The 18,860-nt window shown below is 45.0% G+C and overlaps 1 protein-coding gene across 3 annotated transcripts in view; it reads right to left on the bottom strand.

Moving 5' to 3' along the window:
• The window catches only part of MCC (MCC regulator of WNT signaling pathway), a 359,158-nt gene that overhangs the window by 56,631 nt on the left and 283,667 nt on the right, over positions 1–18,860 (bottom strand). For all 3 annotated transcript variants that reach the window (XM_038769406.1, XM_038769407.1, XM_038769408.1), the window contains 5 exons: positions 17,490–17,653; positions 14,922–15,128; positions 2,525–2,671; positions 1,764–1,853; positions 292–440 (listed from right to left, as the gene is read on the bottom strand). In XM_038769406.1, the coding sequence (XP_038625334.1) occupies positions 292–440; positions 1,764–1,853; positions 2,525–2,671; positions 14,922–15,128; positions 17,490–17,653 (757 nt within the window). The remainder of the gene's footprint in view (positions 1–291; positions 441–1,763; positions 1,854–2,524; positions 2,672–14,921; positions 15,129–17,489; positions 17,654–18,860) is intronic.

The raw sequence follows: 18,860 nt of genomic DNA, 5'->3' as shown, positions 1-18,860 counted from the left end.
GGAAACATTTCTTCACTTTCATGGGATGGAATCTATTTCCACTGGAAGTTGTGTAATCAGCAAATACCAGCAGATTCGAGAAGGATTTAGAAAAATGTGTGGCCAAGCAGCCCATAATAGGCTATTAAAGGTAAAGGTAGAGATGCAGAGGGCTACGTTTGGGTGTTAAATGGGCCGTGTCTAAACATGAAGGTGGATTCCTCCAAGCACACAACTGCCATGGAGAAAATGCTAGGCTGGATGGACCCCCTGGTTTTTGACACCGGATAATTCAGGTTATTTTTAACTTACCTATTCAATCTTTCAGTTTCTACTTCAAATTCTCGGATTTTGCTTTCAGAAATGGCAGAGCCATGGGAGTATAGGGTCTGGAAGATTTCCTGGATGTTGGAGCAGTCCTGGAGAGAGTGGGCCAGGTGTTCTGCCACACTGCTGGACACCTGGACAGAGGAGGGGGTGAATAAATCCATGCTGAATTGGCTGTGAAGTTTCAGTCCGGAAACACTGGCTTCACACTTTGAAGCAGCGTAGCCTAGTGGAAAGAGCACGGGCCTGGGAGTCAGAGGACTTGGGCTCTAATCCTGGCTCTGCCACTTGCCTGCTGTGCGACCTTGGGCAAGTCACAACTTCTCTGTGCCTCAGTACCCTCATCTGCAAAATGGGGATTCAAAACCTGTTCTCCCTCCTACTTACACTGTGAGCCCCAAACCTGATTAACCTATATCTACCCCAGCACTTAGAAGAGTATGTGACACATAGTAAGCGCTTAAACAGCATGGTAAATAAATAAATCTTGCAGAAGGGAGCAGGCCAACAAGCTGGTTATCTGGGTTGATTTGCTTCCAAGTGCATACTTCCACACGGGCCACGGAAGCTGGTTTTCAAGCCATTTTTGAAATCAGACTTTACAAATATGGATGAATCAAGCATTGCCCACCCTGGATAAGTGCTCTGGTAGCCACACTAGAGCCCACTGGAGCATAGCCTTCCCTCTTCTCCTGCCTCCCCGTTAGCCCCCCAACCTCTCTGGCAGGGTCAGTACATTTCTAATTCGGATACCCAGATGATTAAGTTTTCACAATTTGGAGATTGCATGAAATCCGATCATCCACAATTTCAAATGAAATGCAACAGTCAATAGTAGACTTCTGAAACAGCTATTCTTGGTCTCCCCCTGCAGCAACTGCAGGCCCCCCAGGTTCTAATGAAAAGCATTCCCTTGACGTTATCGTTCAAATGAGTTCAGCGGCAAGTGCCTTGTAGGTTTGGCAAATGAAAACCCTAGCATCAAGAAGCAGGTTCCCAATCTTTCATAATTTTGGGATACACTTCAAAGGCAACACTCATGCTCAATGAAGAACATCCTTTCTTTCAAGGCTACTGTGTAAGAGGTTCATTGATTTCAATGCCTTCTGCCCAACTTGGCCTCTGATAAATCAGGGCAGCAGAAAACTGATACCTCCAGGCTGCTGTCTGCTTTTTCCATGACCAGATTTAAATAACTTCTTTCTGAATAGCTTCAGAAAGGGGGCGGGGGGGGGGGGGGGGGGGGGGGCTTCCTAAACTCATCTTTTAAAAAAATCAATCTACCATGTAGAAGCCACTGCATGCTGCAACTGATTCTTGGGAATAAGATATTATAGAATTTGATAATTATAATCACTTCATTGGAGCTGAACCTTAAATGTTTATTTCTCATCGCCAACTGTCTAGTTCTGCAGGCCCTTTCCTACTCTTTCACTCTTCTGGCCAACCACACTCACCCCGATGCTGCTGATCTCTGATCCCAGGACAGGCCGGTCGGAAGAGGAGGACTCCGACCTCGTCTTCGACAGCTTCACCCGCTCGGCAATCTAAGGAAGGAGAAGAAACATAACTTTCCCTTCATATGCTACGTAAATGTGAAGTTGGGGCAGGACTGGGCCTGACAAAATCTGTGGGGGAGGCTACCCTGCAGGGTCTGGAGGAATCTCTTCAAGCAGCAGAGAGGGCTCTCTCTGGCTCCTGGAGCTTCTCCCGTGAGGCAGAAAAGATGGGGCGGTGTGTGTGTGTGGGGAATGTGTCTCACCGATGTCATAATTCTGCCCCCCCAAGACAGCTTTCCTATCGGCAGCCCTCTCGGTCCTATAAGGGAGAGAAGGGGGTCGCAGCTTCGGCCATCTCTGCTCCAGGCCGCCTCTTCCCAAGGCCTGCCTCGCTTACAGATTGGAATGGTCCAGCCTGTTTTCCAAGTGATCCCTCATTCTTCACAGAGATGTGGCATGCTAGGGAAATCTACAGGCGGTTGATTAATGTGAGCTGGCATCTGGGTTGCAACCGAGGGGGACTTCAAATTATTAGTGCCCTATCTCTCCCTGCAGCTTGCTTGAATGTGGGGCCCCGGCTGAGGGGGACAGGGGCCATTCCCGTGGGATGCCAGTGATACTTTTGGTCTAATCACATGCCTGCAGAGCAGCTGGCCACCACAGAAGCTGTAGCTCCTAGATAAGGAGTGAGCAACTACTGCCAAGGTACAAAGGCTCACCTTGGCAATGGGAATGTCATTGCTGCTACTGCTGGTGCTCAGTTCTCCTGTGCTGGGGTTAACTGGTCGGTTGGCTGAAGTGAGCCGTCCTGGGCTCGAGGGCCCTGCAGCCTGGATGCTCTGTAGGCGGGTCTGGAGTTCTCGGACCTGAAATGATAAGGTTTTAAGCACAGATGAATCCTGTCGTGAGATCCAATGATCGAGTGAGTCTGAGATCTGGCCTAGGGAAGGATTTCTACCCCGGGTGTCAGACAACCTGGGTTCTAGTCCCATTTCTGCCACCCTTTTTCTTAAAATGGTATTTGTTAAGTGTTTACTACATCAGTCAGGCAAATTTATTGAGTGCTTACTGGGTGCAGAGCACTGTACTAAGCACTTGGAGAATACGATACAATAATAGACACAATTCCCGCCCACCACAAGTTTACAGTTTACAGTGCCAGGCACTGTACTAAGCACTGGAGTAGAGCCCAGCTAATCAGGTTGGACACAGTCTCTGTCCCACATGGGGCTCACACTCTTAATCCCCATGTTGCAGACAAAGGAAATGAGGCACGGAAAAGTTCAATGACTTGCTCAAGGTCACACAGCAGCCAGATCCTTCTAACTCCTAGGCCAATGCTCTATCCACTAGGTCATCCTGCATACAGCGCTCTTGCCTGCTTTGTGACCTTAGGCAAGCCACAACTTCTCTGGGCCTTAGTTTCCTCAACTTTAAAATGGGGATTAAAACTGCGAGCCCCACATGGGACAGGGACTGTGTCCAACCTGATTAACTTGTATCTACCCCAGTGCTTAGAACAGTGCTTGGCACATAGTAAGCACATAACAAGTACTATAATAATAATAATAATTATTATTATTCCTGTTCTCCCTTCCATTTAGACTGCGAATCCCAGGTGGGACAGTCACTTTGTCTAACCCGATTTTCTTCTATTAACCCCAGCGCTTAGAAAATATTAAGTGCTTAACAAATACCACAATTATGACAATGATGAGGAAAATGATGATGATGATGATGATGTTGATAAGGGGTCAGGCTCCGCTGATTGTGCAGGAAAGCCAAATTGGGCAGGGAGCCAGAAGTCTTGGCCCCAGCCCTCAGTGTGACTGAGGAATTCAAAGCTTGCTGGAATACAGAATCACAGCTGAAGTGGGGCAAGTCATGCATATTTGAAACAGGGCGATTTCCACCTCACAGGAAACACAAAGAGTCCAACACTTGTTAGTCACCCCATGTCTGTCTGCGACTCTCTCTCCCTTCCTCTCTCTCCTTCCACGATTCCAAACCCATCAGGAAAGTTAAGTGAGGTGGGGAAAATGTGTATGCCTAGCTAGTCAGAGCCTTGAAAAACATTGCCAGAGGAGGTTCTTCAGCATGCTAGAATGTCAGAGAACCGGGAAGTGTCCCCTTTCTGCAGAAGGGGAAATCGACTCCAAGATATTCAACTGACTTGCCCTAGGTTGCATAGCCCAATTAGGAACCATTAAACCATGTTTCTTCCACGCCTATCATTCCGCTCACATTTCCAAAAGCTACCAAAAAAAAGTGTACGTATACATGAAAGTTATCTGGGAATCTCCTCCCTGGTTCTAAAGGATCCAAATGTAATGGATTCTCATGAGCTCAATTGTAGTCAAAATTCGGAAAGTCTCTTCTTGGAGAGAGTGAAGTCAAGCAATGTGGCTATTAGAAAATGTCCCAGGTTGTAGTTTCCAATAATCACTCACTGTTAGACTGTAAGATAGATTTGGGCCTGGGAGTCGGAGGACCTGGGATTTAACCTCGGCTCTGCCAACTGCTTGCTCTGTGACTTTGGGCAAATCACTTAACTTCTCTGTGCCTCAGTTTCCTCAACTGTAAAATGCAGGTTCAATACCTGTTCTCCCTCCTCAGACTGTGAGGCCCATGTGGGCCAGGGGCTATAAGTCCAACCTGATTAACTTGTCTCCATCCCAGCACTTAGAACACTGGTTCACAGACTGTGAGCCCTTTGTTGGGTTGGGACTGTCTCCATATGTTGCCAACTTGTACTTCCCAAGCGTTTAGTACAGTGCTCTGCACACAGTAAGTGCTCAATAAATGCGATTGAATGAATAAATACAGTAAGCACTTAACAAAAGTAATCATAAAAGAACGATAATAAAAAATGCAAGCTCCTTGTGGTCAGGTAACGTCTACCACCTCTATGGTACTGTACTCTCCAAATCACTTTGTCTAGTGCTCTGCACACAGTAAGCGTGCTCAATAAATACCGACTGATTTAAAAAATGTGCAAAGTCCTCATAACACACCCAAAGTAGATTGAAGACCAGCAAAATGTAAGTTTATGAAGGCAAATGGTATTTTTGGTAAGAGTTTCTAGGGTGGGATCATATCCAGAAAACAAAGACTAAATGATCTGTTTGGACCCATCAATTATGTTAGATGGCAAATAAATGGAGCTCATTTTTCCACAAAACTAGTTTCTTGGCACTAAGGGGAAATATGAGGTTTGAAAGGGAAGCTTTCCCCATGTCAGAATGGTTATTTCAATCTCTCTGTGCTGTGAGAGTCTGAGGAGGCACTGAGTAGTTAATATGGTCCACAACATTTTGCCAAAATCCTGAGGGTTTGGATTTCAAAGAAGCAATTCCTACCCCCCTATTCCTCAAACTATTCCCCTGTTTAACATTTTGGGGGTCAGTGGCACAACCGGTGAGTGACCTCTCTTTTTCACTTTCTAAAGACACTCCTGTTTTTCTGCAAGCTGAAGGCCTCTGGAAACAAAAGAAATTCACAGATGCTTTCTTGGGTCTTCACTTAACTATGGAGCTGACAGTGATTAATAATCACTAGCAAAGAATCAGCTGAAATGACCCATAAATATGCCTGTTGTGGAAAGAAAGAATAACAAAAAACTTTAACTGCTTTTCTTAGGATGGCCAGTCACACACGGGCCTTTTCAGCCACACCCGCACGCAAGGATAGGATCTCACTGTTCACAACATCATTTTCGAACATGAAGCTTAGCTACATATACACTGCCCAATTTCAAAAGACTAATGTACAGCAAAAAACTACAACGTAAAACAGACCAGGTGAGCTGATCTTTGCTTGGATAAGGGGTGGAGGAGGGGCACGCCTCAAATGAAAAGCCACTTGAAAAATAAAATGAGTAATTATGAGACAAAGATGTGATTTTGAGGTCTGAGCACACGCCTGGCAGATTCAGGGCTACCTGAAGACTTCAATTATGATGATGCGATGATAAAGGTTTCCCAGGTAGCTTGGAGGCAAGTTACGTACACTGCTTCCTCCAATTTCTAGATCATGGGGTCATTTGCGAGGATGAGTGCTTACCAAGAGCTGGTGAGATCAAAAGTGTTCTGTACTCTGAGGGAAACTATTACTGGTGAAAACGGTAAAAGAATGTGTGTGTTCCGCAAGTAATTTGTAACAGTATTAATGATGGCAATTTTCAGCAATTTGATAATACCTGATTCATAATATCTCTGAACTATTACAAGCACTGGTGTGATGGCATGCTTTCTGCACAGAAGATGGAATGAAAGCAAAGGGGTGAAAGCTCAATTTGATGGGAATCAATTGGCCAAGTTTCCACGTAGGACCTGAAAATCCCCTCCTCAGAGTACTGTGCAGCATGGTTTAGTGGAGGAAGCAGGGGTCTGAAAATCACCACTGGATTGTTGTGTGATGTCAAGCAAGGCACGTAACCTCCCTGGGCCCCGTTTCCTCATCAGTAAAATGGGGATAATGACCCTGCCTCTCCCTATCCGGAAGGGATATTGTAATGACAAAATGTGATAGGAACTACAGTAAAGAAGCACGTTGGAAAAAATAAGTATGCTCTACAAATCCCAAGGACGAGATGCCAGTGCTAGGGGTGGATACCTGACCTGTTCCACTCATCATTCCTGCAATGTTTCTTCAGCTGATAGATGTCCAAGACCACATTTGGTAAGGAAAGCACCACTTAATTTTAAGTGCTTTCTAGTTAGCGTGAGCACCATTTTATTCTGTTTGGAGGAATTAAAAATGACTAATTAATTGTACTCTCAGAACAGAGAAAAGGAGGAAACATGTGGGAGAAAAAGGACACAATTTTTGAGACAGTTACTGAATGAAGACAAAAATGGAAAATCAATTTCAGGGAATAAATTATCTTTCTCCTTAAGAAATATGCATAGTATAGAGATTACTTAAAAGACCAAAAAACCAAACAAACATTGTGCCTCTGAGAGTGTGAACCGGCTAGCCCATCACACATAGAGGGAGAAAGGCCCAGAAATTTAAAAAACAGGGAAATGGCTCACACATCAGGCCCCTCCCAGAGGGTTTTTTTTCCAAATGGTGTGTGTTATGCACTTATTATGTGCTAGGAACTCAACTAAGCACTGGGGTAGATACCAGCTAATAAAGTTGGACACAGTCCACATCCCACATGGAGTTCACAGTCTTAATCCCCACTTTACAGATGAGGTAACTGAGGCGAAGAGGAGTGACTTTTCCAGGGTTATAAAGCAGACAAACTGCAGAGCCGGGGTTAGAACCCGTGTTCTTCTGACTCCCAGGCCTGTGCTCTTTCCATTAGACCACGCTGCTTCCCTAGGATGGGCTCTTTTCATTCATTCAGGCGTATTTAATGAGCACTACTGTGTGCAAAGTACTGTGCTAAGTGTTTGGGCTCTTTTGCATGGGATATCAATCACTCAACTGGTGACTTCTGTTGAAACACCGTCAAATGCAGGGGAAGAACTGGGCAGAGAGGAGGGGGGCTAAGCAAGTAGGGGAAAAATAACACCCCAAATCTCCCAAGTCCCAAAGACAAGAGGTGTTTGCCAGTAAGGCTGTTAGTTCAATGTGGTGATCTACCAGGGAAGGACCTGAAGATGCCATGCCCACAGAGGAGCTGCTAAGAGAAGTATGGCAGTGTTTCAGGGTGGTGGAGAATCCCTGGGTGAAAGGAACAAGTATCAGTTCAGGGATAGGTGGTTCTCTGTGAATCTAGTTTAAGATTCTCTTTGCGTTAATTTACCGTGCTGTTCTTGGTAACATAAAGGTGAAATATGTAAGTGCTCCTTAGTTTCTATATTGATAGTCTGCAGTGCCTAAGGCTGTCATGGGTGCTGCTGTAACTCAAATTTAATATTGGCTGCCTGTTTATAACCAAAGAGTGCCCCTCAGCAATCCTTGTGTGTGGAATCTGCATATTTGGAGACCCCTTGCCACAGGGAATGAGGTAGGGGGGAATAATGATAATCATCATCATCATCATTGTGGTATTTGTTAAGTGCTTACTATGTGACAGGTACTGCACTAAACACTGGGGTGGATACCAGCAAATTGGGTTGGATACAGTCCCTGTCCCACATGGGGTTCACAGTCTCAATCCCCACTTTACAGATGAGGTATCTGAGGTGCAAAAGAGTGAAGTAACTTAGTGACTTGTCCAAGGCCACACAGGAGACAAGTGGCAGAGCCAAGATTAGAACCCATGGCCTTCTGACTCCCAGGACCACGCTCTATCCACGAAACTATTGGGGGGGGGGGAGGGGGGGCTTTTGGCATTCCTACAAACCTCAGCGGCCAGGCTTTAGGTTGTACGACTGGCTAGCAAGCCTTTTGCAGGCATCAAATCTAAGATTCCCAGGATGGTGGCAGCAAACTAGTGAAGCAATTTCAGAGTGCAGTAGCTTTAAGGCATCTAATCCACATTTTCCCCTCTACATATCCTTGACCTCTCCCGCTACAAAATAATAACAATAATAATGGCATTTGTTAAGTGCTTACTATGTGCCAGGCACTGTACTAAGCGCTGGGATGGATATAAGCAAATCGGGCGGGACTGTGTCCCATGTGAAGCTCACAATCTTAATCCCCACTTTACAGATGAGGTAACAGGCACTGAGAAGTGAAGCAACTTGCCCAAGATCACACAGCAGACAAGTGGTGGAGCCGGAATTTGAACCCATGACCTGTCTCCCACACGCTTCATTCCTTTCATTTATTCATTCATTCAATCGTATTTATTGAGCGCTTACTGTGTGCAGAGCACTGTACTAAGCACTTAGGAAGTACAAGTTGGCAACATATAGAGACGGTCCCTACCCAAAAGTGGGCTCACAGTCTAGAAGGGGGACACAGACAACAAAACAAAACATATTAACAAAATAAAATAGAATAAATATGTACAAGTAAAATAGACTAATAAATACGTACAAACATATATACATATATACAGGTGCTGTGGGGAGGGGAAGGAGGTAAGAGGGGGGTGAGGAGGGGGAGAGGAAGGATGTGCCACATTCTCATCTCTCCCTGTTGACCCCTTGCTCTTGTACTTCTCTTCTGTCCATAACTCTCTCCCCTTTCACATCCGGCAGACTGCAGCTCTCCCCATCAACAATGAGGCTGGGGACAGGAGTTGAGCGAGGATGCCTCATACTGAGGGAAATGAAGAACTGCCCTCCACCGCGGGGCCCCAGGGAATTGGGAACAGAGACTTCCTGGCCCAAACCTCTGTGCCAGCCCATGTTCCCAGAGGATACGGTCCTTGGGGAGGGGGAATGGCAGAGGGAGCAGGCAGTACAATGAAAGCTTCTCCAATTCAGGGTAAAAAGAGGAAGGAAGAGGTGCCGGTGGCAGGGGTGGAAGAGGAGGTCCAAGGGGGTGGGATCCGGTGCACTGGGAGGGAAATGGAGGGAGAAAAGTCAGGCCAGGTTGGACCCAGAGGGGGTGTCAGAGAGGGGTCTTGGCCCCATCTGGACCCTGGATGGGCTTGGGGCCCGATTCATCAGGTCAGAGTCCAAGGAGCCTGTGACACCCGAGAAGCCAGATGGAAGCACGGACAATGGACCCTCCCCTTTGTGACCTACGGGAAGCTGAACACACACACACGCGCATGCACACACACACACACACACACGCACACACAAAACACATTTACTTCTAGAACAGGTTCCACTGATTCTGCTTATCATACTTATCATCAAGTGGCAAGACAGGATCACAAACCATGAGACTCTAGAGTGCAGTTGGACCACTAGCTTCAAAGCAATGTTCATAACATCACACCCTCACTGGACCGAGCATGTGAGGAGAATGGATGGCAACAGGATGTTAAAACAGCTCCTCTAAGATGAGAGAAAATGGGGACACAATAAACAGGATGGATAGAAGAAACACTTTAAATACTGAAAGGCCCTGTAGACTGCACATTCCTTGTGAGCAGGGATCATGCCTACAAGGTGCACAATTCTGTTGTACTGTACTATTCCCAAGGGAGAGGTACAGTGCTATGGACACAGTAGGTGCTCAGTAAATATCACTGATTGATTGATGTTGCCAACTTGTACTTCCCAAGCGCTTAGTACAGTGCTCTGCACACAGTAAGCGCTCAATAAATACGATTGATGATGATGATGATGGATCCAATGAAGGCAAACGTCAAATGATGTAGCAAAGCAGTGGATGGTTGGGAAGACAGTCCCAGAACACAAGGTTGGTCTGGAAAGCAGCAATCCAACAGAGAGGACTGTCTTAGACTGGAGACTTTGGGAAGATCATTGACACCAAGAGGGAGAAATGAAAACAGCACCAGGCACTATGCAAAAATACAGCAGGGAGCAATCTTCGCATGTACACAATGTGGAAGGAATTATCCATCACACAGCGGTCTCATCAGGAACACCTGTTCAAACTGATGAAATCTCACTGTCATATCAATTAATTGTATTTATTGAGCCCTTACTGTGTGCAGCACATTGAACTAAGACTTGGGAGAGTACAATATAACAGAACTAGCAGACGCATTCCCTGCCCACAGCAACCTTATGGTCTAGAGGCACTAGCATCATCTTTAAACCTGAAGGAGAGCTGGATATTTGAAAATCCAGAACAGGACGGGTGAAAGGGGAAAACAAATGATCTTGGAAAAATCAACCTAGCAGTTCACTGTATTGAAGTTAGAATAAGCCTGATGACATTAGTAGCTCTCTGGGTTCTTGTGGGACCACTTTCTGCAATGGAAATGCTTCTGTGCAAATCAACTGCTGCCCCACCCAACCTATTGCTGATGGCTGAGAAATGTTCCCCAGGAGTATATTGGGTTTCTTTAACTTTTACAATCTCACTGTACCAGTTGGCCTCGGAGGCTGCCAAATTTGTTAAAGAGACTTCTCCTAAACTCTCAACATATGTTCTTCCAGTGTTCATTATGATGCCTTTCTGTTGGGAGGGCGGGGGGTGGTGGCGTGGGGAGAGAGAAACGACACAAGGTGTGAGAGGAAGGAAGATGAGGTAGGTAGGTATGACAAACATAAGTCTACGCTGACTTATAAAAGACTGTTATTGCTTCTCTTCATTAAAATAACTGGAAAGCTAATTCCCTGCTTATCACAGTTTATTGGGTTATTCAAGGAACAGGATGCACTATATAGCAGAGTTCACAGTATTTTATTCCGGTCCCTCTAGGTAACCAGATGGCCTAATTTGGGCAAGATGGTCATGCATTTTGGGGTTCTGCCTGTCAGGCTGCTTGCCTGATGTGGGACCCATTAGGAGCCTGCTTTGGCCAGGGTGGGAGCAGAGAACCACTCAGCTGCTTTGGTGAGAGGTTGCTGGCTCCCTCTTCTGCTGCAACAGCAGCAGCCACCACCATCACTGCCATGACTGAACCAGCACTTCTGACCTGACTGGAACCACCGCCATCTGGCTGCACTGGGAACTTCCATAAATGGATCAGAAGGACCAGTTCTGGCCCAGCTGGAAGGCTGAGAATGCCAGCACTCACTGGCACTGGGTAGTGGTGGTGGAGAAGGATGGTGGCAACTCTGGCTATGACTCCACACCCACTCCACTGCTCTCCCCTTCGTCTCTCCCTCTCTCTGTTCCCTTCCCCATTTTTTGCCCCACGATTTTCTGGGGCCCACCCTAAGAAAGCACAGCCCCATTTGTCCCTGAGCCCCAGAAAACTCTCTAAATAAGCCACCAAGGAAATCAAACTACTGTTACTTTCACTGTGAGCTTTCAGATGATTTTTGGGTGGCTGTTTGGAAGATATCCATTACCTCCATAACTTTTTTCTTTTTTAAAACAACCTCCCTTTCGGGAGAGATGCTGATTCACCACAGGAACTTGATGCAAGGCAAAACTTACATCTAGCCCAGACTAATGTCTGATATCTGTTCAAGGCACGCCCCTTCCCCTCAAAAAAAAATCCCATCGCCAAGTCTCGGTTAGCATTTTGATCACTAGTGCCCCTTAGGGTGGTGACTAAGGAATTGCTCAAGAGAGGCCAAAGACCAAGAATCAAACAGATGGATTCTTTCCCAGCTGAAGGAAGGCGTGGAGGCAGGGCACCCTTGTAATGGGTTGGAGGGAGAACATATGCACTGCTATTTGGCCCTGTGCTGTGATTGAACAGAGGGCTACAGTCTTTGGGGCTCTTTGAAGCCTCTCTATACAGACTCACAGAACAGTCTGTATGTCCGAGAGTCTGGCTCGCTTCGGGCTCTGGCAAAGATTCCATAGGTCAGAGGTTCAGGTGGCAGAAGCATCAGGAAGCTTGCACAGCCCAGCAACATGAAGAAACTTTTCACAATCAGTTCTGCCACACCTAAGGGGCACATTAGGAATATGTCAATATGATTCAAGGGAAGAAGGTTCTTTGGGAAGCAAATACCTCCTAAATTTTAAATGCCTATTTTTCCCTGTGAATTTATTCCATGGAGACTAAACCCACTTTTGTAAGTGTGAGGAATTTAGGGCCTACATTACTGCCAGCTTGAAGAAATAAATAATTGCCCCATTAATGAATGACCCGTGAGAAACAACGAAAATCTATATGTATGTGGTTCCTTAGCTACTGCTCTGCAAAGCAGCACAATCTGTTAACTGAATGCATTAAACACCTAATTTAATTAAATTTCTAACTAGCCTCAGAAAACCCATTGAGAGCACTTGGATTGCAGGCATTGGGTTAAAGTAACAGACCTATTGATCTGGCCAATTTAAGCTTATATTCTTGATCTAATTAAGGTGGATGAAGCAAAACCACAGTTTTCAGGAATCCATGCCTTTGTCTGCTAGGAGAACAACATACTGTGAGACCATGGATTTGGGTTTGCTAGAATAATATAACCGGTCATCAGAATACCACCTATCATGGACAAGGGTGAATTTTATCAACAGACATCTCCTGGAGGGCTTCACCATCTTGGTGGGTAGCACGCAGCATTACAATTTATTTGGTTAATTCTACGAGAGCCACACCTGGCTTGAAATAAGGACGAAATCTTGTGGCTAGGAGTGTGAGTTGATCAAAGTGGCTATGCCATAACTGGAAGCAGAAACAGCAGTGTTTGAGAGTTTCATTAAAAAAAATCAAGTGTGTTAACATGATGGTGTTCTCATCAAATGATGCAGGAGGCCATGAAGCCCACTGACCTACCTCCAAGCAGGGGCAGCTTTACTCAGAAGTTGTTTTTTTTTAAATAGTAATTTTAGTGAGCGGAGGTGATAGGGAATTGTTCAGACAAGGAGCCTTTCAATTCTAGATCACTAATGGAACACCAAATCAAACACGAAGCTTAAAGCTTATTCTTATGTCTGGCCCTCAAAGCTAGTTTCCTGGCTCCCATCAGTGCTATGGTTGATCACTTAGCAGGGACCCAGCACAGAATGAGGGGTGGTGTGGTGGTCATTTTATTTCACCTGCTCTCATGCTCAGGAGGGGAAGAGGAATCTAGGAGATTCACTCCTAAGTGAACATCCCTGAGGGAATTTTAATTAATGTCTTATATGGCATTAACTTGTAACCAATCAGAAAGAAGGACTGGGGATGGATGGGGAGTGGGGGATGGGTGGGTGGGGAGAGAAGAGACAGGCAGTTGGGAAAGAAAACTCTTAGCCATTTTGAGGAGGGAGGCCCTGTTAATGGAAGGTCTGGAGCCCTGGATATCAGGAGGGCAGCCCAGGGACACCATGAAGATCGGATAAGTCAAACAATGTTCAGTGCCAAGTGGAATGATAATCACATTTCCTACAGGGAAAATGTGTCAAGCAATGGAGGTGCCCTGGGGAAAATGCTGCTTAGTCAGCTTCATCCTTAAACCACTCTAGTCCCAGACCAAGAGAGAGAGTATAACCTTTTTTTCCATTCTTAATTTACTAGGTGGCAACAAAGGGCCATGGCAGTTCTAACTGGCAGATTCAGCAATCTGATGTGGAATAACGTGTTTTTTCTCTACAGCATTATAATTACATCCAACAACATTTCCTGCATAAGGGAGTGCACAAATACACATAATCAAAACACACACACACACACACACACACACACAAAGAGTAAGCCTAACTAAATGGGGCATTAACTATAATGATCTAGTGAAACACCCAGCTGATTACCGGTGGTTTGGGCTTTAAGCAGTGCATTAAATTCATTTCCTTGATCAGATCAAAAAAAAAAAAAAAACCCTTTGCTGAGTGGGGTGATTTATGTTGACTGCTATCCCACATAATCAGATACCTAAAGCAAATGCCAAACAGCACTGACCTGTAAGAAAAGGCTTATCCAGATAGGAAGAGAAGGAAGGGGGCCCGTTCAATTGGGACTTGTCACTGAGTAGGTGAAAATCCAAACTTAAAAATGATGGATTTCTCACAGAGAACAAGCTAAAAAAAAAACCCCACAGAACACCCCAAACCCTTGCAGGTGCCTTGTTTAGAAATAAAGCATTAATTATGTGTGCTAAAATTTTACTGAATGGCACCATGTTTTTCAAAGTTGCTTTTTAAGCAGATGGAGTAAATAAAACAAATACTAGAAGTCAAATGAAGTGTTCTATGAGTTTTCTCTGAATTCAATTTTCTCTTGACTGAATTTCTACTCTGAGCCCAACTGGAAAACAAAAAAGGGTTTCATCTCATCCTCCAGGGTGGGAGTGGAGATGAGGAAAGAATGAGACTGGGACATTTGGGGCAAATCCATGTTATGCCCTCAGGGAGTTATTTCTTCCTAACAGAAGTCCAGCCCCTCTGCATCACGAACCAAATTCACAACCAAACAAAGACTTGTTTGTTGGTCACAGGAAAATTCATTGACTGAACATTGGCTTTTTCTGCAAACCATTTAGAAACATCAACTTTGGGGGCGGCAGACATTCTCTGATATAATCAAGACTGTCCACTAGAGCCAAGCCCACAAACCAGACTTCTGCCCCAATTTCTCATCACTTTCACCCAAAGAGAAAAATCGGCAAATCCGAGTCTACACATAATTTCACCAATTGCCCCTTGGGTTGATTAGCAGGCCAATTTTTTTTTGGACTGGGGGCCCTGGGATGAATCTGCCCTGTTCACTGCACAGAGAATCTCTTAAGATGGATCTCTTACCCTTCTGCGCAGTCTGTCCCTCTCTTCCCGGATGGCATTCATGGTGGCCTTGGTCCTGTTCAGTTCTTCCTCTTTACTGCACAGCATGGCGGTCAAACTTTCGTTCTCTTCCCTCAGGCCAGAAAGCTCCTTTTCCCAGCGAGATCTCTCTTCAGCCAAGTTGGGATACAGGTCCCGTCCCAGCACCCCTTCGATCTCTTCAACGGTCTGCAGTCCACCACCATCAAGAAAAGGTAAAATGATCAGACTCAAAGGAAAGGGGAAAAGAGTAGGGCTCATGAGAAGTTACAGAGTATGCCATTTCTTGGCAAATAGTAATTATGCTTAATGACATCTCTAGAAATAGTCCACCATAATCTCTCCATTGTATAGATTGGTTAACTGAGGCAAAGAGAAGTTATGTGACTTGCTCAAGGCTATGCTGTTACCAAAGCAAAGTACACTCCTTTCTCCTAGATACTTGTATCTGGAGAGGTAATTTCAGTGTCCAATACCAAATGCGTATCTTCATGGCTCTGGCTTCAGAGTTTCAAACATACATCATTAGTCTGCAAACCGCTTTTCCATTTCTGCTAAGTAGTAACCTTTATAATTTCTGTAAATTACAAAAAGTTGCATGCTCTATGCCAAATGTGACTTGAAACCTTCAAAATTACAGGCTTTTATCACAAACAGATCTACAGATAAAGCAGCTCACTAAGCCACAATAAAGCTCTTCGGGTTAAATGAGAGTTCAGAATGCATAGAGGAGCTTCAATCTGGAGAGCTGAAAAGCAAAACAAACCTCAGTGACACAGTTTGAAAAACATGGCAGTGGTGGCTCCTTCAGTGGTAGACATGTATTTCACCCTGTGTTTAGAACAATGCCCATTGCTTAGAACAGCATGTGGCACATAGTAAGAGCTCAACAAATACCATAATTACTATAAAGTCATGGAATACACTGAAATAAAAGAGTCTCTCAATACTCAGTAACAGAAGTTATGTAAAGTTTCCATATGTTAAATCTCTGCCTTGAAAAAGGCAACTACATGAAATTAAAACAAAATGGTCACTGATCTTGCTGGCAGTGCTGCTTGTCAATCACATACAAACTTTAAAACCCTGCTGCTTCCCCCTCCTAATTCATGTCAGTGTCTGTCTCCTCTGATGGGGTCTAAGCTCCTTGTGGGCAGGGATCATGCCTAGATATTCTATTCTACTTTTCCAAGTGTTTAGCAGTGCTCTGCAAAGCCTAAATGCTCAATAAATGTCATTGATTTATTCTACTATTCCTAGAAAGACGAGGTCCTAGCTAATTCAAATTAAGAAAAAGGGAAGATGTTGAGTGTTTATATGCGCAGAAACAGAAGGGCAACACACAATGAGAAATGCAAGTCAAATGGCCCAGGCCCTATGGGATGTCTCCTTGCTGGCAGAACCTCTTCCCTTCTTTCTCAGCTAGGCAGATCCTTTTCCTTCCAGTCCAGGGACTCCCAGCTCAGTCTTCCCCCTCTACTTTCTTTTCTGTTCTCAGAGGGAGGGTCCCATCAACTTTCTTCACTTTGTCAAGGTTCCCAACCTAACAAGACCAAGAAAAGTTCCTTAAGTGCATTTGGGCTCAGTCTCAATAAGAGTGCAGTAAGAAAAACACCAGATTTTTTCCCCCTCATTAAGAGGACCCACATTGTTTTTTTTTTTTTTTTTCCATGGCTTTGGTTAAGCACTTACTATGTGCCAGGCACTGCTCTAAGCGCTGGGGTAGATACAAGCTAATCAGGTTGAACACAATCCATGTCCCATATACGGCTCACGGTCTTGATCTCCATTTTACAGAGGAGGTAATGGAGGCACAGTGAAGTGACTTGCCCAAGGTCATACAGCAGACAAATGGTGGAGCCGGGATTAGAATCCAGGTCCTTCTGACTCCCAGGCCCATGCTCTATCCATTAGGCCACGCTGCTTCACTGGAGTTGAATAAAGGAGGAAAAAATTGGACTGCAGTGGAGAAAAGTAAGGGAAAGCTTATTCTAACATTAACAATGCTTCATTTTGTTTTGGGCTACCAGGGTGCCCTGAATCCCAAGACTTCTTTTTGGGGGCCACTCACTGCTCCAGTCCCAAACCATTCTTCTGCAGAAATGAGCCACTTTCTCCCAGCTACTAAGTTTCTGTCTGGTGGCAGGTTAAGTGCTTTTGTAAAGTGCATGAACTTTCAGACCCCTACGATAGTATATATGCATAAAACCTCCTCCCATATTCACTGCCCCTGCCCCATACCCTGAAGCAGTCTGTTGAAGACCATGCTGAAAGGTTGAAAGCTACTTCCAACAGTGTCCAGAGAGTGGCTCAGGTCCTGGAAGCACCAGTGACTAATAATCTAAATATTTTTTTTTATAAGAAACTCCATCGACTGCAACTGTTCCTAGAATGGTGGTAACTTGGACCAGAGGCCCATTCTGTGGACTTTTTGGCTTGCTATTACAACCAGATTTGGGGGAGAATATTTTTTATCGACAGGATGGAGAAGGCAGGGGCAAGGACAAGACTGAGGCTATTTTCCTTGTAAATCACATTCTTCTCACTTACCTTAATGGCCAAGTCACAGTGTTCACTAGCTGTGGTGAGCTGTTCAATATGTCTGTCCACTTCTGCCACCGAGAGGCTGCAGCTGCTCTTCTTCCTCCCGCAGACGACATTCTCTAGTCCTGTCAGGACCCTCTGTAGCTCTGAGTTCAGGTCACTACAGTTATCTAGAAAAAGGAGTTGAGGGGGGGAACGAAAAGGAAAATATTACACACGTACATCACACCATAAGCCAAGCAAATTGGCACCCTTCAACACTCTCTGTTGCAGTGGCAGATTATTTAGGTCAAATTGCACATCTTTTCACCATGACATTTTTCCTCTGGTATTTCAAGGTGTGAAGCTTGAACAATCGAACTTCACATGCAGTTACCACAGACATCAGGATATGAAGTTGCAATTTAAAGGTCTTCAGTTGTACTCAGGCAAAAAAAAATCATGTTTCATTACATGGTAAGGTGTCAGGCTAATCGTTTCTAAATTCTCTTCCTTGCAATTTAGAGAGAAGCTGACATCTCCACACACTGCCCTAGTCAGCTATTATTATCATCAATCAAGTCATTTCTGATTCATAGCGACTCTATGGATATATTTTCTCCAGAACTTCTGCCACAATTACTCTTTGTTTTATTTGGGCTTGTCCTCTCGTCCCCCATTAGACTGTAATCCCTTTGAGGGAAGGCCTATTTCCTTTTTTCATCCCCCACAGCAGCCTTGGTTACTCAACCGGAACAGTGTATTTTACTTTCGGGATGTGTCTTAAGCCCAGCAGGACTCAGAGGTCTCCAGGTAGTTCATCTAGTCTTTTGGGTAGGACAGCACTGAAACCCTATGATACATTGTTCTGAAAGGTTATTAAATCAGCAACTCCTTCCTGCTGCACTCGCCCACCCCAATCCCTCCCACACACACACCTTTTTTTTTCTTTATAGTATTTGTTGAGCACTTACTATGTGCCAGTCACTGTAATAAGTGCTGGGATAGGTACCAACTAATCAGGTTGGACACAGTCCATGTCCCATACTGGGCTCACAGTCTTAATTCCCACGTTACAGATGAGGTAACTGAGTCACAGAGAAATGACTTGCCCAAGGTCACACAGCAGACAAATAGCAAGGCCGGGATTAGGTCCTTCTGACTCCCAGGCCCGTGCTCTATCCACCAAGACATACTGCTACTCATGCCTTCTTTACTTCATGCTACTGGAACCCAAGTCCCCAAGCCACAAGCTCAATTTTCCAACCTTTCTTCAATATCCACTTTTTCCCTCTATAAGATTTCAAGACATCATGACAAGTCCTTGGGGAAACTGTGTCACAAAAGCACAGGCCTGGGAGTCAGAAGACCTGTTCTAATCCTGGATCCGCCACTTGT

The sequence above is a fragment of the Tachyglossus aculeatus genome, chromosome X4, assembly GCF_015852505.1.
Source record: "Tachyglossus aculeatus isolate mTacAcu1 chromosome X4, mTacAcu1.pri, whole genome shotgun sequence".
Lineage (NCBI taxonomy): Eukaryota > Metazoa > Chordata > Mammalia > Monotremata > Tachyglossidae > Tachyglossus > Tachyglossus aculeatus.
The sequence above is the reverse complement of the archived record's forward strand: the minus strand, read 5'-3'. Positions and strand labels throughout refer to the sequence as shown.